Source organism: Pleurodeles waltl, chromosome 4_2 (assembly GCF_031143425.1).
Source record: "Pleurodeles waltl isolate 20211129_DDA chromosome 4_2, aPleWal1.hap1.20221129, whole genome shotgun sequence".
Lineage (NCBI taxonomy): Eukaryota > Metazoa > Chordata > Amphibia > Caudata > Salamandridae > Pleurodeles > Pleurodeles waltl.
In genome coordinates this window covers 26,884,263-26,906,676 of record NC_090443.1, presented here as the reverse complement: position 1 = coordinate 26,906,676, position 22,414 = coordinate 26,884,263, and the positions used below count along the sequence as shown (strand labels likewise).

Genomic DNA, 22,414 nt, shown 5'->3' with positions numbered 1-22,414 from the left:
TCCTCTTGGATCCCCTGTCTGATGGAGTAGCAGGGAAGGAACCAGGTGCAGAACAAGAAGCCTGGACCACCAAGCTCTCAGGTGTTGGATGTTGGGATAAAAATCCTGTATCCCCAGGAGCAACCCTGTACCTCCTTGCTACAGTTCTGGACACAGCTGGCAACATAACAGGCTTTCTCCAAACTTCCAAAACAGGCTCAGTAAGAGCATCATTGAAAGGGAGCAGGGGGGGCCACCGAAGTAAAGGAAGGATGTAATACCTCAGTTAAAATGTTTGTTTTAACTTCCTAAGGTGGCAAAAATCTGCAGCCTTCCTTTTGACAGAGTGATAGGAAGCTGCCTCCTCCATAAATTCACCCAGGGATGAAAGATCCCACTCAGGGGAGGTAACCAGTCCACTAGCTTAGTCTAGACCCTGAAACTCTCCCAAGGGCTCAGAAATCTCTCCTTCCTCCAATAATTGTCACTGGTATTCTTGTTCTTTCAAGAGCCTTAATGTTCTCCTCCTCGACCTCAGCCTAGCCTCCAACCTCAGCATTGACAGAGAATTAGTCCACGATGTCGGCTTCAAGACAGATGTACGTGATAAAGGAGAAGAAGGAGATGCACTCCGTCCCGACTGGGACCCATCCGGCGCCAGAGTTAACTCCATCAGCATTTTATGAGGCGACGTCATCGGCGCCGAACCAGCACCCTCATCCTGATAGAAGGCACAAACGGAGCCGACTTGTATGAAGCCGGCGAGCCCAAGGAGAACGCTAATGGACCTGTGGGACCAGCTGGTGCACCAGTTGGGCCATAGCTTTATTAAAAAATGCTAAACAGAGCATTCAGAAAAGCCGCCAGATCCACTCCCGGAGTTGGAAAGGCAGGAAACCTCTGTTCTTCATGCAGCGCTTGGGTCGGATCCGAAACCTGTGCACCCGACTCCTGAACCAACACAGGTGAAAAATGAGTGGGAGGACTCGCCGGGGACTCGACCAACTCGATGAGTGATGGCACCGGAGAAGCCTGAGGACTCTGAGGTTGGGGAGTAACAGAAGAACTGACCTCCCACCCCGTACAACGTCGTCTAGAGGAGACCGATCCCTAGAAGAACGGCATCAAGAATCGTGCCGGCGCCGCTTCTTTTGTGACCTTAACGACTTATGGAATGAAGAGTCCCTTGTCTTGGACCTCCGGTGACTCCTGTGTCCTTTCTTCGCTTTTGAGAAGAAGAACTTAGCTTCTCTTTCTTTTAACGCCTTTGGATTCATCCTCTGGCAAGAAACGCACCCTTCCACGTCGTGGTCCGAACTAAGATCCCATTAACAGTCTTTATGAGGGTCTGTGACTGACTTACGACCCCCGCACTCACGACAAGGCTTAAAACCTGACTTCTTAGGCAGAGACATTGTAACAGGTACAATAAAACACATTTGAAACATTAGCTGTTCGAGAGCTAGGACAAAAACGTTAGCGTCAAAGGCACGGAAAAAAAGGAACTGACGTCGGCGAGGACTTCTTATTGCCACAATGACGTCAGAGGGAGTCGCGTGTGGAGCCGTGCAATTGTGACGTCCTCGTCGACGTGAAGAGTTGGAAAGAAAGTTTCTGTTGAAGGCTGGCGCATTGGGAGAATTCATAAGGTGAGGAATCCACAGGTAGTTGTATCCATCAGAATTCACCTCTAGAAGTGTGGACATTGCCACTTGCACCTCTGGACACCTCCAAGCGTGCTGGACTCTGTCCCCTTTCTTTTCAGGTCCTCCACATCCGGAATCCATCCCTGGGTTCCACCGGCTGGTCCACAGGTCGTGACAACAGTTGGACAATCCGAGGCTTCCACTGACTTCAAAGAGAGTCCCTTCTACCCTCTGCATCCGTTGTAAGTACTCCTGTCTTCTGGGTATCCTTGGGTAAGGGCACTCTCCAACGTTCCTCTTGTCTGTTTCTGGGAAGGGCCTTGAAATACACAAACTCCAACCACTACATCCCTGTGTTAGTCTGTGGGACAACTGGATCGGTAACCACCTTTCACCTGGTCGCTGGGGACACTTACTGTACTTGCGCCTCTGGTGTTTTCATCTACCCCTAGCTAACTACCACATTTACCTTGATTGGGTTCACTACTTCACATTCCACTTACTTAGTACATGGTTTGGCCCTCCCATAGGGCCCAGTGTATTTTTATGCTATTTCTGCTGGCTGTTTTGTGTATATATTGTGGGTAGATATCTTCAAAGGGAGATATACCAATGCTAGTCTAGTAGTTACTGCAGTAATAAAGAATCCTTTATTTTTTAAACACTTGTGTGGTTCTTTCTTATGAGTGAGTTACTGTCTGACTACTGTGATAATGCAAGTGCTTTACATTCCTCCTGGATAAGCTTTAGCTGTTTGCCTTAGCTACTCCTAGAGAGCTTTTACTATCTAGACACCTATTCACTATTAAATCTTCCCAACCACCTGCTCTCTGACCTCAATTAACATCTCTTTTACTCTAGGGGCCACAACTCCAGTTCATGCAGCACAGGCACTGAAAAACGAGAAGGGCTGCCTTCTGCAGCACAGTGGATCATGTGTAGACTCCTGCTGTGGCTTTGCTGTTACTGTACAATTACACCTCTTTGCTGGCTCGTGAATTTTTGGAGTTCAATTCTAATTTTAGTCGCGTAGCCATACAGATTACCAGAGCACTGGTATCAAAGCTACACTTTGAGATAGAAATATGCCTATCCTCATGTATCTACCACTGAGCTGCTTACCTGAAACTCCCATATCACTGTTCTCCAGACTGTAGACATTGAAGTACTTGCATCTTTTTTCAGAAAACATTTTATGTGCACTTAGCACCAGCTTGGGACCCTCCTATAGATTGCGATCTTTAGAACTATAAAATAACTCAGGTTTGTGACATCCAGTGGTCCATAGAACTGAACACAATACTGCTGTCACAGCACCTTTACTGACGTAAAGACCCAAAGGTCCAACTCCATTTTAGTTAATGGAGACTGCCATCTTCCTTAACTTAGACAATGGAAGTTACTATATTCCCTGGTTTATGCAGGATTTTTGTCATGTCTGCCTTTCAACGCAGATATCGCCAGACCTTATCTTTCCTGTGACAGTGGCAAGTTCTTTGATTAACGACAGATACAACATCATATGCGAAATTCGTCTGGTTCAAATGTCTACTCCGCACCATGTCAAGGTCAAATAAGAACACATATAGATATAACCAAGATAATGTTGTCTAAATTGAGATTCTTTTGCCTTATTTGTTCATAATGAAACATCTGGGACGCATAATGTGATGCACATATTCTGTGTCAGACATTCCTAAAGTTCTGTCAGAAATTCCAATTTCTGATAAGATTTAGTATCTACGGACTGTCACTTGACAGGAGAGGTTCTTTGCCCAAATCAGCAGCTGAGATTCTGACAGAGATGGTCTCAACCGTTGCCAGCACATTTCACAGATGAATCATCTCACCTGAAGACTGAGGCTGATAAAATCAAGTCCTGGAAGAAGATCGACTGACTGCCACCACAGTGGGTGTTATTCCTTCACAAGGAACATTGACTTCAAGCCTTTGCTGATAAAGACAGCCTATACTGTCAACAAGGTTGACAGTGCATCTCTTCTCCCTAAGAAACTCTAGACTGCAAGTTGTTCTGCCTTTCATGATCTCATAGTATAGCAAATACAAGGGTGAGTTAGGTTCTAGATGACATTTTAAAATGACATATTAGCAATACTGGAAATGCTATTTCTGTTCTTGTTATTTATATTATGTCTTGTTGCTGTTTTTATAATGTTCTGTGTAGTTTCAGATGTACTGAGAAGCAGATTGTTCCTGTAGTAATAAATACTTTAACTAAAAAGTGTTTATTCTTCTTTTTACAGTGTGTGTGATACTGTGAAAAATGAAAGCAAGGTTTGTTACTGTTTTTACTGTGCCCCTGATGCCTTTCTGGGATTGCTAATAGCCCAAAAGCAATACTTCTGTGTCAATTACTCATTGAATAGTGTTTTGCTGAGCTACAATAAGTTGTCATTCACATTCATTCTGGTGCACTGAACCAAGGTCGTCTGTGAGGGGGAGAGCACAACTTATAGAGTTAGCCCAAGTTATAATTGTCGTGACATTACGTTAACACAATCCTTCAGATGTAACCTCTATAATAAGGCACAATACTTCAGATACACCCCGAGAAGAAGACACAGTATTCCCCAGAAAAGAAAATAACCAACATTGCCTACAGAACTAGACACCATACAGGGGCTGTGGTCTTCAGATTAGGACCCCCAAAACACCCTGAGGAGCTAGACACAATGCTTCTGATTTGAGCTCTAGAATTACACACAACGCTTCAGATGATATTTCTACAACTAGGCACAATACCCCAGATGCAGCCCACTGAACCAGACACAATACTCTGTATACAGACCCTAGAACTGGAAAATACCCAAACATTGCATTAAGAATTAGACACAGTACTTCTGAAATGCTTTCACAACTGTATCCGATACTGCAGATTTACCCCACGCAAGTAGACACAATATCTCATTAACAGCCACCAAAAGTGAAAAATACTAACAATACTGCATACAGAACCAGACACAATAAACCTGAAATGGACTTCAGAATGGGATGCAATACTGCAGATGATGCCTTCAGAATTGGACAACAACCCAGGTGAAACCTCTTCTATTATTTTTCAAAGTAGTTCCAAAACTTCAGTTTTGTGCAGAATATACCTCCCTGAATACCATAGCACTCAACTTGATCTCCCAACAGCCACCTCACACAGCTTGGACACTTTGAGATTATGCGATAGGAGAACCTGGAGTTCTCCTTCCTCTGTTACCCCGCCTCCCCAACTACTCCCACCACTCGGGTTACCAATTTTCAGAGTTTCTCTGCTCCAGTGGTGAGATGTCATACGTGGATGTGACTGTATATCAATCATCACATCTCTCTTCACTCCCTCATTTTCCCTTCTCCATTTAGGATATTAACTCTATGTCAACTCTTGGCTCCCTATTAAAGAGGCTTGTCTCACTATCCAGTCCTTCTGGAATTTTGCCAAGAAAGGCAGTGAAGGGGGGAGGGGGGCTGATTTGCAGACATGTCTTGACAAAAGTTAGGTGCACATACCCGCCTCCGGGCTCCTGAAGGTAATAGGTTCACTCCAGACGCTCCTGATGATGTTCCCTGAGGTACGGATGTATCGCGCCTGCACCTCGTACAGCGTGAAAGCTTTCAGGTTCAGCAATTCCTGATGAGAGGGGTAGTCACATTCTGAGATCACCTGTCAAGAAACCAGATTTGAAGCACTATTGATCTTTCTTTCAAAGAGAGAAAGCAGAAAACGGCTGAGGTAGAATGATAGAGTTTGACATGGGTCCCAGAAATGGATAAACATAGATCTTTTGAAAGAATTAAGATGCATCAGTTAAATTATGTGCTGGTGCCAGGACTAGAATGTGCACATTTCTCACCTTGCTCCAATTGTGGTTCCCTTGTTCTCGGTACTGGAGCTCACATTTCAGGCTACCACTGTAATAATCAAAAGAAGAGAGCTCCAAGTTCACCAGCATATTTTCTGAGCTCATGCCAGATATTTCCTCCACTGACAGCAACGGTGGGCTCAGGACCACTGGAACAGAAGGTAATAGCAGTGTAACACTTGATATTTGAAATGATATTAACATGCAGTTCAAACAGGAGGTGTGGCATGGCTTGAAAAGCTATACTGCCCTGTCTCAAGTGGAGTCCGCATTTTCAAAGTTCTCTAGAGGAGATACATGATTTTGCTAATTTTCCACAGTAGATCCGAGGGTTTCTGGGGAAGAGGAGGTGCCCAAAGAATTCACCAGCCAAAAGTTAAGTCTATTTACTGCTCCCGCTCATCAGCGCATGGGGTGACTGGCAATTTCCAACATACTTTGGGGTACAGCCATTTTACCTGCACACCTATTACAGAGGAATTTTGCTGGCTCTCCCCTAGAGACATGCAACCAATCTGCTCAATAAACGAGGTTCTCAGTTTCCTCAGTATGTGCATGTGTGGTGTATAGTGTGCTGTCCCACGTGTCTGACGTATGTTGGACCAGAGAACAACATGCAAATCAAAGAGTGTCAAAAGAAGACATTGTGTCCAAGCCAGCATAACATATTGGTTTCCCTGCAGACTGCCCTCATATCCTCTGTGGATGTGACAGCCTACCTGTCATTTGTTCCCACTAATGCATGCCTTAAAACTTAAGGTGTCTGATGATTTTGGGGTGAATCTATTCCTTGGTCGAACAAGTTTCACTCCACTGTACCTGAAATACACTTTACCTTTCTTGTGGTGTGCTGGGCAAATCATATCAACCGGAGAGGTTTGAGAGAGTCTGTTTGAAGATAATCCACACATCACCTTGACCAATTCGAGCTAGCCCTACTTCTGCATGAAGCCTAGAAAGGACTAGAAAAAGTCTGGGAAAGACATTCTCATATCCACTGCAGTTCAGCTTAACCCAAGGTCACCCACAGCAAAAAAAGCTTGCCAAGATAAACACTGCTACGCGCATCCCTGGGAGCACACCTGTGTGTACAAACACCAAATGTCAGCGTATGTGCATAAAAGCACACCTATGTACATGCACACCTTTTGACATATATTACCAGAGCAGCACATAATGGAGAACGAACATCCACAGTAGCACAACTGTGCTCTTACTTAATCTTGGTAGCCCTTCAGCATAGACATTACATGTAGCCCACATCTAAACACCTTTGCAGAGGTATACACACTGCAGCTCTCTTTCAAGCAGAAAGCATGCATACCCGCCTACACATGCACAGAAAACCACAGACATCAGTTTCATGTGAGCAGTAACAAGGTGGGTCTAGACCGGAGGTTAGGAAAATATGCTCACCAATTGCTTGCAGGTCGAACGTCCGGTGTTGTGAAGTTACTCTCCCACTGACGCCAACACCTTCAATCCACACCTCACACGTGTCATGGGATGTCATGTCTTCTCGTGCAACCATAACCCAGCTCTGCCCTCGCGGAACTGAGAAGATGGCTGGAGTGAACTGATCTGTGTGACTTAGACACAAAATGGAAGAACATATTACACTGCCCAGCACTCTGCAGAAACCAAGATGAGTCACACAGCAGGTCTCGCCACATGGCTATATAGCGAACTATCAACAAATATGTTCCTTCCTAAAGATATCACAGTGAGAAGCAGAGAGAAGTACAGGAGAGAAATGGGGCAGGAAGGAGATAGGGTAGGTGGAAAACCATTAATGGTGGAGGGATTCCAGGGAAGAGAACCAGGAAAGCCATATGCAGTTCACTGAGAAAGGTGGAGGAATCCCTACGGAGATGAGATGGAAAACTTGGAAATGCAGCAGTGGTAAAGGAGAAGAAAGAGTATCACAATGACTGGGTGTACAGGAAGTGGCAGGGTGACAACAGGAGTGATAAGCACACACACAGGATCACCAAAGGGTCAGGTGAGCAGGGTACATGAGGGATAAGACAAAGTTGCGGCAGAGCAATGGCAGAGTCTACAAGCCTTATACATACAACTTTAGGCTGCGATAGTATAGTGTGAGGACTGTGTCTTCGCCATGCTCTCCCTCGTAGGCCCAGGTGCAGTTCATGTCACTGTTCAGACCCAGTCGGAAGCACTGCAGACCACGGAGATCATTACAGCATCCTGTGCCACGAGATTAGGTAATATTACACACTGACATGCAGATTACATGCAACATTGGCATGTGCATTCACACTTGACAATTGAGCAGTGAGACTCTAAGCAATGACCAGCACCATGATACATGTGACAATCACTACAGTCACTACAACAAAATTAACAAAACATAATCCTAAGACCTACCTTGAGTTAAGGAACACTGAAAAAATGAAGTGCTAAGGGAGAGACCAACACTTTAGGATCTTGCATTGCACATCTATGGAGAGTAAACACAGACTATTGCTCGTATTTGTGACTAAGATCCCCCAAGCTCACCTAAGGAAAACTGTAAATTCCCCATATATTTGCAGTACATGGTTTCTGCACTGTATCCATACTGAGACCTTTAGGCCCTTTCAGGCCAACCAGTTAAATCGTCAACCCTAAACTGTTATTGTCAACACAATAATTCTTTAATACAGGCGCCTCACATACAGATATCATCCACGCACATTAAGATACACAGTAACATATGCCAATTTGCACAATGATTTCTGGACCAGACATTCAGCTACCACATATCCCTAGTTTCAAGTTAAAAAACATTTGTCCAAGTATAAAATGTTATGTAAATATAAAAACACCAAACAATACTTGAATCCCCAGAAGAACTTACATCATGCTCACAGTTTTATATGTGCACCCAGAGAGGCTGATACCTGAACTGCTTTAAGCGAATGCTGGGGCTCAGAACAGGAAGGTCACCTTCACACAAGGGACTTCCTGTCACTCAGAGGTGAGCGCAAGAGTGCAATAGTGGGCAAGGAGAGAAACAGAAAAGGGACAAGAAAGAGATAATGCATATATTAGAGAGAGAGAAATACACAGAAAGAGAGAAGCAAAGATAAATGAGCAGAAAAAGGGAGGCAGGGAGAGGAATGACAGAAAGTTATTTGGAGAAGGAATGGGGGGCCCTAGGCAGAGAGAGTAAATAAAAACGAGAGAGAAAAGGGTGAGGCCCTCATTAAGTTAGACTAAGGTAAAAAAGGGAGAAGGGAAGAAGGAAAGAAGGTTGAAAGGAAGAAGGTTAAGAGAGAAGCAAGCATAAGGAAAAGAGATGAAGAAGGAAAAGGGGAGCGAAAGGTAAAAGCAGAGGGGAAGAGTGGGAAAGCAGAGTGGGAGAGTGGGAAAGCAGAGGGGGAAAAGAGGAGGAAAGCAAAGAAGCAAGAGGAGAGACACAGGGAAGGTTAGAGACAAAAACAGAACAAGACTATTTAGAGGAGGGGAGAAGGAGCCTGCCTGTGAGTGAGAGAGAAAGGAGGGGACATTTTATTTAAACATTTTACAAACAGTTAAAATAAATACACAGAAAACAATCTCACAAATACAGAGAATGCCTAATGTGAGAAAGTTGGGGATAACCTACAGCTTATTGCACTTTTGTTTTGTGTACTTACCTCTCGGAGAGGATAGTGATAGGAAGAGCAACAGGAAGCAGTGAAGACCATCCAGCCCCACATCAGTGACATCCATCCCACTACGAAGCCTCTTCACAACAGCCTGTAAGAGAAAAAGACTGACCATGAGTAAGGGCCACATTTGCAGGACCACATCAGAAATAAGGCAACACCATGCCCGTAACTGTACTCCATTCCCAGTTGAGTTCAGTAAATCAACCCTTTCAGAACTCAGAGCCACAGCAAAAACTCTCAGCACGAACCCCAACAGCAACAATCGAGCCTCCAATATCTAAACAGCAAACAGTTCCTTCCCTCTGAAAACCTCCCAGAACAGAACCAGATACCACCAACCCATTCACAATGCATCACTTTCTGCACCGAACCTAAAACCTCACTTCCTCAAAGAATCTGAGGAAACTATTCCAAAACTCGCAACACCAAACCTAAAATCACTAGCACGTCAAGACCCAGGCTTCTCAAACACACTCTGGGCTAAATGAAAAAGGTGAAGTACCCTGAGACCAACTGCTAAGTTCACGGCCTCTCAAAACCATGCACAAAAGAAACACCTCTCTAGCAGCGAAACCCAATCATCAACGCTGACAGAAGAAGTCTAACCTTCTCAAAGCCAAATTCAATAATTCAAACTGTATCTAAACGCATAATAAAACCTTCAACCTTAAAAGACAGGAAAACAACAATTTGAACCGAATCCAAACGTTCATTGTTCTCTGTAGCAAACAAAACTACTCAAACTCAGCAATGTCAACAATGCAGAACCGAAACAGTGCTAACCTTATGTGAAGCAACCAGAACAACTTCAAACTCCCTCTGAGTCCAACCTTAAGCCTGGAAGAACTAAACTCAACAGCACCAACTCTGCAAGAAACTAACCGAGCCACTCCAGTGTGCTCAGAACCACACCTAGTAGTGGCCGTCCTATCAGAATGGAGTCCTGCACTACTCCAACCCTATTAGAAATGGGCGAGGGAGAGGAAGTCAGAGCTTCGACCCTCCATTGTACTTCATGCTTCAACTCGAAAAGCATTGCCATTTAGATTTTTTTTAAAGTACAACGCAGTATCTCAGACGACAGCTTATCTGACTCATTATTTCCTGCTTCTAAGGCACTAGCACACTGGTTCCAGAGGTGTTGCTACGGTACTCAGGGTCAATGTACACTGTAAGCTGCGGTAATAGTTGTTTTGCTAGCTGTGGGTTGGACACAGAACATCTCCAGTGTGCTGGACGGAAACTGTGACCCGACCGCAACCAGCACTCTGTTAATCTGCCACCACACCAAGCCCACAGGATGCAGCCACAAGTGTAAGCAAGAAATCATTCAACACACATGAGCAAGACACTGCAGGCATAAGCTAGACCATGACTCCTTAACACCCCTATTTTAGTGACTTTTATTTCCAAGATCAAATACGATATAAAATATCACTCTATTTAATCAAAGAAATCTGACACAGACACTGCACAAGAATATCAAAGTAAATTTCGAAATCATTTTACTGCACCACATACAAAGCAATTTGACCAAAATTAAGTAAAATCTTCTTCTTCTTAAGTAAAAAAGAATGGGGCAGAAAGGCTGTGAGTGGGATTTACACATCTCACAACACTCCAGTCTACTGAAAAAGTCATGATTGAGTGTCGAAGGTTGGGTAGGTAATTTGTTTATGAGGCTAGAGTGGGTGTTTCGGTCCTACAGAATGTACTCCTGTCCAATTGTCTGTGTACCTAAAACATATGGACTTGGCAGTTACTGTTGTGTTCTTATTCTTGCAGCTCCTGTTCATTTACAGTGACTGTCCAGCGCTACGTGCTATTTTGTGGCATATACCAGTGGATGTCCCTTTAGAAAGGCCAGTCTGTGGTCTCATACAATGTTGGTGCCATTGTTCTTGACATCCTGCAGCCAGCTAGTTTTTTAATTTCTTCTAGTTTCCACATTATTTCAGAGGCAGACAGAGCAGGATCAAGTGGAGATGAGCAGAAGATGCACAACCTCATGGCACAGATAATGGTGCATTCTGTCGTTTGGAGACAGGGAGGATATGTAGGCCATGCAAGGACAAACAAGCCTCCAGGTTGTACCATAACTGCCTGGCTGTCAGATGCTTTTTGTCTGGCTGCTGCAGCCAGGTTACTTCACTGAAGTAAAAGATGGAAAACGATGGGGGTAATTGCACGGAGCTTGGGATTGTCCAACCAAAGATCTTGATTGAATACTTGTCTGCAAGAAGAGGCAAGTTCAGCTCTATCATGAATTAGAGAAACTTTGATTGACAGCCAACAAGTTGGACCATGTTGAACCAGAGCTGCCCCCATTGTACATTCTGTATTTAGCCCTCTTCCTCTCACCCCCTACCACACTCCACCTCTTTCAACCCATGCTCAGTCAGTGGATTCAAGAGGTACATTTTGATCTCAGATTGCTACCAGTGACAACACTCGAAGATATCTATGGCCTTTTTTAGGAGAAGACTTTATGCATGGCAGGGAGGACTTTAAATGTAATTATTTCTAATTATTTCTCAACACAGCTAGATTGTTATACGGCTTTCTAAGCACAATTATACCCTTGGTGTTCAGTATGATTCCTAACACCACCTATTATTATGCTGTGCGGTTGAGGGAGATTAAATAACTTTTTGAGTGACACATTCATCAGTCACTCAGTGACTTTTCTTCTTTCTCTCACCCCACTGCTTGTATAGTGAGGGAGGGGGAGGTGATGTGTGTTAGGGGCCTGTTTTACTTCTTCATTTGTCCACATCCAAATTAGGCAGTCAAAAGGATGGTATCTGTCTATTAATCCAATTGGTATAATGAGTCTCTTTATTCCACTTGATAATTCATATGATTCCACATTCAGCCTGGCCAACACGTGTTTTGTCCGGGACAATACCCCACTAACTTTTTTAAGGCTTGTTACGGCTGAAAAATGATCATAAATATCAATAATCTCATGATATCATTATTTATAATGTAAAAAAAGTCACATCATCGCAATTTAGTGCTCTTCAATTCAAATGTGGAAACCTCTGATAATATGTTCCCATTATATATCCATGTTGATCAGTCAAACATATTATATCAGCAAACTTCGTGAACAAGTCACCATAATCGTGAGCCATGAATATATAATAATATTGTGAATACACCCAATTATTATTTTTAATTTCTAATAGAACGTATATATAGCGTGAGTATGATAACATGCATGCACACACATGTGAAAGATTTAATGTTTACCTTATAACCCTATAGCCAATTTAAGAAAATATTGTCCTGTACCTTGTGTGTAAACCTCCTTTATTTCAGAGGTATTCACCTCTCATAAATTGTAATTTTGCCTACTAATGAGGCTTCTATAGTCAAAAAAGGAAAAATGTGAGTTTTCAAATATAAAGAAAGTTGTCCCAGAAAACCCGTGCGGTAAACAGAATTGTAACCACTTACCTAATTGTATTTCCCTTTGTCAGGATAATCCAAATAAGAGTGGCCTATACGTTAGTCTAGTAATCGTCCTGAAAGCACGAATACAATGCAAATTATAGGTTTAAACTTTTCTTTAAACACAAGAGTGAACTATCGATTCAGGACATACACGATACAGTTACCCTTTTGTCAATAACTAATTATGAGGATTCACCAGTTACAGTGTCCAATGTACGATTATGGTGACTTGTTCACGAAGTATGCTGATACATGTTTGACTGATCAACATGGATATATAATGGGAATATATTATCAGAGGTTTCCACATTTGAATTGAAGAGCCCTAAATTGAGATGGTGTGACTTTTTTGACTTTATAAATAATGTTATCATGAGATTATTGATATTTATGATAATGTTTCAGCCGTAACAAGCCTTTAAAAAGTTGTTGGGTGATTGTCCCGGACGAAACACATATTAGCCAGGCTGAATGTGGAATCATATGAATTACCAAGTGCAATAAAGAGACTCATTATACCAACTGGATAAATAGGCAGACCTGTGCCTGATTTTTCTACAAAATTGTAACAACCTTAGGCTGTTATTACAGGGTTTTGGGTGGTTCCCTTTCAGGGCACCGTCTAACACTTGGAAGTTAAGTTTGATATATGTGAACATCCATTACTACTGGTACAAGATTGTGAGCGCCATTACCCCACTTAACCACCTTTTCTTTATGCCGCTGCATATGTAGTTCAGTAGCCTTAAATAGGCACAAGTGATGGATGGGAACATGATGAAGGTGGGATGTCGTCGTTAGTGATAACATCATACTGACAGCTGTTCTCTGAATTGTCTACTGTCTTAGAGGGAGGTGGCGACTTCTGTTGCCAGTATATCAACTATATGTTTTTTCTGCCTGGTGTTCAGGGGTAAATAGGGGGAAACATCCTTTATCATGACGTTTTTTGTACGAAAGTCGTGGTTAACGAAAGCGCAACAACGCTTTTTTTAACCACTACTCCGTTATTTTGTGCCTTAACTACGTATGTTCTGAACAACGAACATGCGTGGTTAAGGTACAAAGAAGGGAGTTGGCGAAGGAGGACGACGCAGGTGACAAGGGGTCAACTAAGATAAGTGGGGGGTTTTAGGTTTTGGGGAGGGGGTTTTGGGGTGGGGCTGGGGGGTGGGGCGTTTTTGGTTTTGGGGAGAGGGAGGGGGGTCAGGGGGTTTTAGGTTTTGGGGTGGGGTTGGGGGGTGGGCGTTTTTGGTTTTGGGGAGGGGGTGGGGGTTAGGGGGTTTTAGGTTTTGGGGCGGGGTAGGGCGTTTTTGGTTTTGGGTAGGGGGTCAGGGGGTTTAAGGTTTTGGTGTGGGGTTGGGGGGGTCGGGTGTTTTTTGTTTTTGGGAGGGGGTGGGGGGGGTCAGGGGTTTTTAGGGCGGGATTGGGGGGTGGGGCGGTTTTGGGGAGGGGGTGGGAGGTCAGGGGGTTTTAAGTTTTGGGGCGGGGTTGGGGGGCTGGGGCGTTTTTGGTTCCGGGGAGGGGGCGGGGGGTCAGGGGGTTTTAGGTTGTGGGGTTGGGGTTGGGGGGGTGAGGCGTTTTTGGTTTTGGGGAGGGGGTGGGGGGTTAGGCGGTTTTAGGTTTTGGGGCGGGGTTGGGCGGTGGGGCGTTTTTGGTTTTGGGGAGGTGGTGGGGAGGTCAGGGGGTTTTAGGTTTTGGGTTGGGGGATGGGGCGTTTTGGGGAGGGGGTGGGGGTCAGGGGGTTTTAGGTTTTGGGGTGGGGCATTTTTGGTTTTGGGGAGGGGGTGGGGGCTCAGGGGGTTTTAGGATTTGGGGCGGGGTTGGGGGGTTGGGGCGTTTATGGTTTTGGGGAGGGGGAGGGGGGGTCAGGGGGTTTTAGGGCGGGGTTGGGGGGCTGGGGCATTTATGGTTTTGGGGGGTGGGGGTCAGGGGGTTTTAGGTTTTGGGGCGGGGTTGGGGGGCTGGGGCGTTTTTGGTTTTGGGGAGGGGTGGGGGTGGGGTTGGGGTGTTTTTGGTTTTGGGGAGGGGGTAGGGGGTTAGGGGGTTTTAGGTTTTGGGGCGGGGTTGGGGGGGTGGGATGTTTTTGGTTTTGGGGTGGGGTTGGGGGGTGGGGCGTTTTTGGGGATGGGGTGGGAGGTTCGAGGTTTTAGGTTGGGGTTGGGGGGGTGGGGCGTTTTTGGTTTTGGCGAGGGGGTGGGGGGTCAGGGGGTTTTAGGTTTTAGGGTGGGGTGGTGGGGGTGGGGCGTTTTTGGTTTTGGGGAGGGGGTCAGGGGGTTTTGGGGTGGGGTTGGGGGGTGGGGTAAGGGATGTAGGGTGAATGGTGCCTATTAGTAATGCTTTTATCAGGAATGCCTTTACAACGAAATATCGTTGTTAAGGCATTCGTGGTAAAATCATTAGTAGTAAGAACGAGGTCGGTGTTCCGACCTCGTTGTTAAGGCACTAGTTGTTTTGAAAGTCAGTGTTCCGTCGTACAACCGTAAATAGGTGCCTTGTCACTGGTGTCCAGATGAAGAAATGCAGTCATTGTCTCTAAATTCCTAATGTCCAGGAACTACTGGGCTATGAATGGTAACAGTGACTGGCTAGGATACAAGTTCCCTCTGTGTCCTTAAATGGTGAGTGGTGGTGAGGGGCCTGTCTCAAAACCCACTAGTCCTGGTAGAGATTTTCAGATGGTGGGTGGCTTTCATGGGTATGGGTGCATCTATAAATTAACCACAAAGTCTAGTCACCAGGGGCCTACAAGACTGAATAAAGGGCCTTCACCAAGGCTCTGAAGTGTGATTTCAGTTAGGCAGAATCCAACAGTTACAGAACTAAAGTGAAATCACCAAACCAAGAGCATGGAACCCCCAAGCCAGGGATCGAAATCAAGATTCCTCAAGTCTCCTAAGGGATCCATGGAAGTTCAAATCAAACTGTTGGTACTCTATTAACGTAAAGCTGTGAGCAACTCACAGTCATGGAGTCCCGCAAATACATGCAGCAATCAGAAGATTTCATTGTTTTTATTCTGTTTCCTTCAGTTAGTTCAGGTGCTTTGTTGCTCCAACTCTGTATTATTTATATAGTTTATTTTGGATAAATCGATTCCATAAAACATGATTGTGCATAAAATATACAAATATTTCATTTTTGATCAATTATAAATCTCTATTTACAATACTCCATTAAAACACCTACAATCACAGTATAAAAAAGTCTGAAAACAATTGTACATTTAACTGGCGACTAGAAGCAAAAGTAATTCTCTTTTCTATCTGCTCTATTGCCTACTAACACACTATAAAATAAATCAAGGATTTGTAAAGAGTGGCAAATCACCCTTGAGGGTCTGAATGCACTAATTTGTAGGCAACGGGGAGATTAAGTGATGTGCCCAGAGTCACACGATGTTCGTACGACACCGAGACTTGAACTCGATTCCCTCAGCTCCAAAGTTTGCTGCTCAGACTGTTAGGCCATATTCTCTCTATACAATAATAATACCTATAACATAGGATTCCACACTTGCGTTCTTCATGAATAACCTACGAAGAGAAGATCTTAGACAGTTATGTTCTTAAAGTGAAAGGTGTCTCTGGTATGAGCACGATGTTCTAGCCTAAAATCTTAAACCCGTTCCTTTCCTGATTAGCCACACTGCAGAGAGATTGTTACTTATAGTAAAAACCGTATGAGTAGCTGTGTCAACCTTCATTACCTTAAGGCCTCCAAGTGCCTCTGAATACCAAAGGATTTACACATTAGGCGCATCCATTTCTGTCTGGACTTTTTATAATCTGGGCAGAAGAAGAGCACGAGAAGCAGGCTTTCAAAAGCTAGCAGGGAGCATAAGGTACAGGTAAGCGAGGGAGCATCATTCCCCCTAGCTTTCCAAGATGTTAGAAATGCCCCAATTTCAAGTGTGTCATAACAGAATTGTAGATGTAGAGGTTTTGCTAACTGCTGTAAGGGAATGTCTAAAAATGATTCATAAAAAGGGGCTATTCTTGATCAGCAGAAATTGATTTTTAAGTCTGCCAAGGGAAGGGTCCTAATGAAGGCTGGACTGGGTATACTCCCAGTAACCCATTTTTAGCTGAGTTTTTGAGGACACAATCAACTCTTCGGGATCCGTCCAAAAGAAACCAAGGCTCAGCTTGTCAAACCAACACTAGACATATTTGAACCATGGGAAGGTACAGTAACTATCAAGGGTTAAGAGTTCCTTTAGTGCACTCCGATATGGCCTGAACCCTTCTGTGGTCCAGATCCACATTAAGTATAATAGGGACCTCTACCAAGTTCCCCCACTCTTGTTAGGGCAATACAAGGAACATAGGTATTAATGGAGTGCTCTTAGGGAGGTGGAGAAGTGAACAAAAAAACTATTTTGCTTAGAATGAGTGGCTCTAAATTGAAATAGCCCCACATTTCAGCACTGTATGGGGAGCAGACTGGACCTTTAGTTTGTATATTTTAAGAGCTGGAAGATGTGCTCTGAAGGATGTGCCCTTAAATTTCTTATAAATCGCTGAGGCTTGATACTGGGCCACAACCCTTCTCTTCTGTATATGGGGGAGATCATGATAGCCTGCTGTCAACCATTATACCCAGATACCCGAGCTTATATATGCGCTCAAAACTATCATTTCTCGGGTACAAAGTTTGCTTAAATGATTTATAAGGTCTAACTGCCATAGACTTTGTTTTCGAAATTTTAATCTCAAGGCCCTTGGTAGCACAAAAGGTACTAAAATTAACAGAAGTTGCTGCGATCCCGTGGGGATCTGTGAGATCAGGAGGGTGTCAATAGCAAATAATAGAGCGGGCACTCTATGCCCATTCAATTTTAGTACATCTGTATTTCCCTGCAAAACAGTCTCCACTATATCATTAACATATAGGGTGAATCGGGTAGGGGTTAATACACACACCTGCCGTACCCCTCTACATATTGGAATTTTATCAGTTAGTTGCCCCTGGGGACCCCATCGAACTTGGGCATAGTTGTTAAGGTGGAGTGTCATGGGCTGTGAGAATCCGGGTCGACATGGAGGTACCCCATGGGTACCTCTCAACAGGCCGGCACAGAGGTTAAACCTCTATGTCTAGCCGACTACAGAAAGGAGGGGGCAGGGTCCCAACAGGAATAAAAACGCCGGCAGGAAGACGAAAAAGGAGAGCCTGAAGACGACAGAGGTGTGCAGCGGGAGGAGCAGACGAAAAACAGAATTGAGCAGTGGGACGAGCCAGGAGTCAAGGGACTGGAGGAACGCGGAGACACACAGCAGGAGGGACGCAGCAAAGCACAGAGGAAGGAAAGCCGTGATGTGGACGAGGAGGTCGGACACACAGAGGAAACTGGAGTCGGGCAGCCAGGAACAGCGAATTGGAGCCCACACCCAGGAGGCTGAGGGAGAGAAGAAGAGGAGGAGCCGGCCACGTTCCAGGAGGAACGTGGCCACACCAGGTACGGGGCATACGCTGGGAAAAGGGAGGGTAGATCATAAAAAGGTGCACCAATGAGGGGAGCACTTTGTTTTCTTTCTAGTTTTCACGTGAAAGCATATAAGGAAAATTTTAAAAAGCATGATAACAGACTAGAACCAAACGCATAACAGAAAGAAGGGCACTGGGTGACAGGTCACGGTACTAATTAACGGAAAAAAGAGGAAATTAACAGAACGTAATTTTAGAAGACAGTAAGTTAGAACGAAAGAGCATCAGATAAAAGAAATAGCGGAAACCCATTAGTAGAGACTTTCATGAACACGGAGAAAAGGGACAAGAGAAACGAAAGAAGACAGAAAGAGAGGAAAAATAAAAGCCAGATAGGAAGAGAGAAAATAACTACTATATAGGCCAACATACCATCTAAAACAGGGCTTCTTGCTTTTCTCTCCCCCTTCTGGTGGATGATCCGGGGGACTCCTGAGATGCCAACCTGCAATAAGAAAAGAAAGGAAAATAAAGAAACCTGAAAGAACGGAACGAAGAATCCTCAACAGAATTAATAATCAGTAGAGAGAAAACTAAATAGAGTAAATTTCATTCACCCTACCTGTGTATTCACGTATTCATTTGTACTTACCGGTCACATGAAGGCTTATGAGTTGAGCAATAACCCCCGCACTTGGCCCACTCCAATTACTATAATTCCCCGTAAACATTTATGAAAAAATTCACAACAGCTGAGTGTGTTTATATTCTTTTGTGGGAATACTGGGCTACAGTTTTATTAAATGCATAGACTCTTGCGACACAACCTTTGACCTCATCACTCTCTTGTTCAGTCATAAATCAAAATGACAAGGCCATAAATTATTACAATGTCATAAATCATTTTGAGTGCCACACATTGCTTTCGTTATGATTGTAAATCCTAATTTGGAGACAGGTCATAAATCACAGTTGATAGGTCAGAAATAAATCATTTCACCAGGATCATAACTTTTGCTGCATGACATCATCTCTGCTATAAATCAATCAAGTCCTTGTCATTTGCTTGTCATAATTCTGACACCTTATTGTTGTTGAGGCCATCCTCCATGCTGTTTTGGGGTCATCCATTTTTGTTGGTTCTTTACTCTGGTTGTGAGGGGGGTAGCCTCTTGGTGCTGTTAGGCTCAACTCACTACCTTGTCTGTCCATTTTGTGCCCTGCCAACCGGCAGGTCTGGGCCGCGAGTGCCGTGCTCCGCTTACTCCCCCATCGGCCTCCTTACCCTGCCGTAAGGCATCCCCAGGTAAGTAGCCTTTCTCTGGCACACCGCCCACCGGTGTGCCTCCTTTACCAACCAACGTGCCCCTTTTACCGCCACGCCGCCTGAGGGGCTTACGTCACCAGGCGGCTCCCCTCTTCCGTTCTATGGGGTTTGTTCATTTTCATCTTTTTCCCCTTTCGTTCTATGGGGTTTGTTCATTTTCATCTTTTCAGTGCCGCCCTTGCTTCTCTTTCCGATCTTCACCAGGGCACCTCATTGTCCCAGCAGTCAGGCCTCCCCAAGCTCCTCTTCGACCCTTTAGTATGTCATCTCCCCTTGAAGGAACAACAAAGAGGGGGGACACAGATACTCATTATTTAACATGTACGACTCAGTGCATGCCAGGTTCTGTTACTTACATCTTATAATAAACTTGCATTGCTATTTTCATTCATTGTGTGTGATAGTTATTAAATGTCGTGCAAGGTCAAATAGTAAACCTGCTGCCTGTTTTGCTTGCTATTTGTGATTGATATTCTGCTCTTTTTTTTAAATTTTTTTATTTTAACTTCCCACCTAATGTTACCGACTCATTGACTGGACGTGCACCTGCACCTGGAATGCTACTGCAAAGTACTGTGACGCCGCTTTTGTAGAGGTGTCATGAGCCCTAATGCGTATTGTAGTAGTGGGGGCTGCCGCATTACTAATGTTATACATAACAATGTTATAATTGGATATTGAACATATTGCCCCATTGGGTTTCCTTGCACAATAAGCATTGTGCGTTAACTTCCCCTTGGCCTGTTAAGGTTGCTGTTTCAATTATTTTATTATACTTATTGCAGTTTACCGCATAGCCCCAACACGTCCTGCAGGTGATGGAGCAGTTACTTGAGGACCTTTGTTAAATTCTACAAGGACCCATTCCTTCTCCCTAGGTCTGGGGAGACAAATTGCCCGTCACCAGATCACGGGGTGTTGCGCCAGGGCCGAGGCTTGGACCTGGTTACCCCACACCAAAGGCGGTGTCACTGGCTGATACGCCTTGTATATGCTACGTGTTTTTCGATGTGTGAGTTTTATCTGCCTTTCGTGACCCATGACGTTACCCCTTTTTTAGTTATTCTTTTTGCAGGTCAATGTGACATTTGAATAACCCCATCTTTGAGTGCTACAGAAGCTGCAGAGGCATGAACCGACAGCGGATAGCTCTCCTCTGTGCTAACAGCGTCCAGGGCACTTCGTGACCACCCCAGGAACTGAGAAGAGCCCCCTGACCTGCCGTCAGCGACTGGACTGAGAGACGAGAAGGCAGTAGTCGCTGCAAGGAGGCCCACAGCGCTCTGGGAGCTTAGTGGAGGGAAGGACAGATATCCTCTGTGTGCGCAGAGCCTGAGACATGGTGACGAGCACCTGCGACGACGAAGAGGTGAGGAGACGGGTGGATTGCGGCAGAATCTGCAAGACAGAGGGGAGGAAGATCCAGCGAGGCCTAAACGGCCTGAGATTTGCCCCAGACCGGCGGCTCCCCCACAGCTGCGCATGCTGCAGTCCCTGCATTGCGGCTGCACGCGTCATCAAAATAGAGCAGACCCATCCCATGGGAGCTATAGCATAGAAAGTACAGCCAGCAACATACGGGGTGGCGAAGCTGTGGGGAGAGCCGCAGGAGCGGAGCTGCCAGACCAGCAGGCTGCATGAAATAACAGAGGCGCAGCCACAGAAGATGCGGAGGCATGAGATGGGCAGCGGATAGCTCTTCTCTTCACCGGCAGGATCCAAGACCCTCAGTGGCCCATCTGGGGCTGAGAAGAACCCCCCTCAACCCACCTCCAGTAACAGGAGAGAAGCAGGCAGTAGACACCGTAAGGAGGCCCGTGGCACCCCAGGAACTTGATGGAGGAGAGGACGGAACACCTCTGTGTATGCAGAGCCTGATGCACAGTGACAAGCACCTGTGACAACGTTGAGTTGAGGAGAGAGGCGGATTGCGGCGCAGCCTTCAAGGTGGTCGGGGGTAAACGGCCTGACATTCGCCTAGTTCCAGAGGCTTCCCCCCACCCATGCGCACTGCAGCCCCAGCATTGAGGTTGAATACCCCGTCACAATAGAGTTGACACATCACATGGGGACTACAGCATAGAAAGCGCAGCCAGTGGCCCGCAAGATATGGGGTGGCAAGGCAGCGGGGAGAGAAGTGGAGGTAAGAGCGGTTTGGGATGAGGCCCCCTTATGACCTCCCCATTAACTCCCCAACATGAAGCAGGGCGGAGAGGTACATTGGCCAGCCTACTACACTTGAGGACCCGGAACTCCCTCCCAGGATAGCACCAAGGCCAAACAGAACCACAAAGGGGATCTCTACTGGCAAACAGAAAGCAGGCCACCGAGGGACGCTCCAGATGGCCCTTACTGCAGGGCCTGTGCTATAGCGAGGTTCTGCAGGCGTTCTCTACACCATCAATGGAGGAACCAGGAGGAGAATCCCGCAGCAACAAATGGTTTGACACTGAGGACCTTGCTGCCCCCTGACATCTTCCATTCAGACCTCACTACCACTCCCAGCCAACAGAACTTACCTGTGCGCTGGTCAGCGAGAAGCCCCACAACAACCCATTTGCGAATTAATAGCTGTTCCACACTGGCAATGGGGAAAGTGGCAAGAAAACAAGACCTGGTTCAGACACCCCGGTACAGGGGAGAACCACTTTGGAAACATGCATGATGCCACCGAGCTAGACTGCCGGGACCCACTCTTCAAGAAATCCTCCAAGCCATAACGGCCATCAGAGAAGCTCTTTAAACCAAGATAAATACGCTGGGGGTGGACCTCTGCATCTTAAAAGATTAGCACAGGTGACTTGCTGAGAGTCCCACCACAGTGGAGCGCACCCTGACAGAGCTCCACCCAGATGTCACTGCAGCTCGAGAATGACTAACATTAATGGAGGCCAAAGTGTGGAACCTGGAGCTCCGGGCGAAGGAAAGTGAAAACAGACCACGGAGGAACAATATCTGTATAGTGGGCCTCCTAGAGCATGCAGAGAGGAGGGGTGCATTGGCGTTTCTGGAGAGATGGCTTCGAGAGGAGATAGCTCCAGAGGG

General features: G+C 45.4%; 1 protein-coding gene across 1 annotated transcript in view; it reads right to left on the bottom strand.

The window, feature by feature from the left end:
• IL27RA (interleukin 27 receptor subunit alpha) overlaps nt 1–22,414 on the bottom strand; it is a 182,028-nt gene that overhangs the window by 80,908 nt on the left and 78,706 nt on the right. Inside the window, exons 6-10 of the mRNA XM_069233137.1 lie at nt 9,139–9,241; nt 7,573–7,705; nt 6,914–7,086; nt 5,489–5,646; nt 5,145–5,298 (exon numbers count right to left, since the gene is read on the bottom strand). Coding sequence (XP_069089238.1) covers nt 5,145–5,298; nt 5,489–5,646; nt 6,914–7,086; nt 7,573–7,705; nt 9,139–9,241 — 721 coding nt within the window. The remainder of the gene's footprint in view (nt 1–5,144; nt 5,299–5,488; nt 5,647–6,913; nt 7,087–7,572; nt 7,706–9,138; nt 9,242–22,414) is intronic.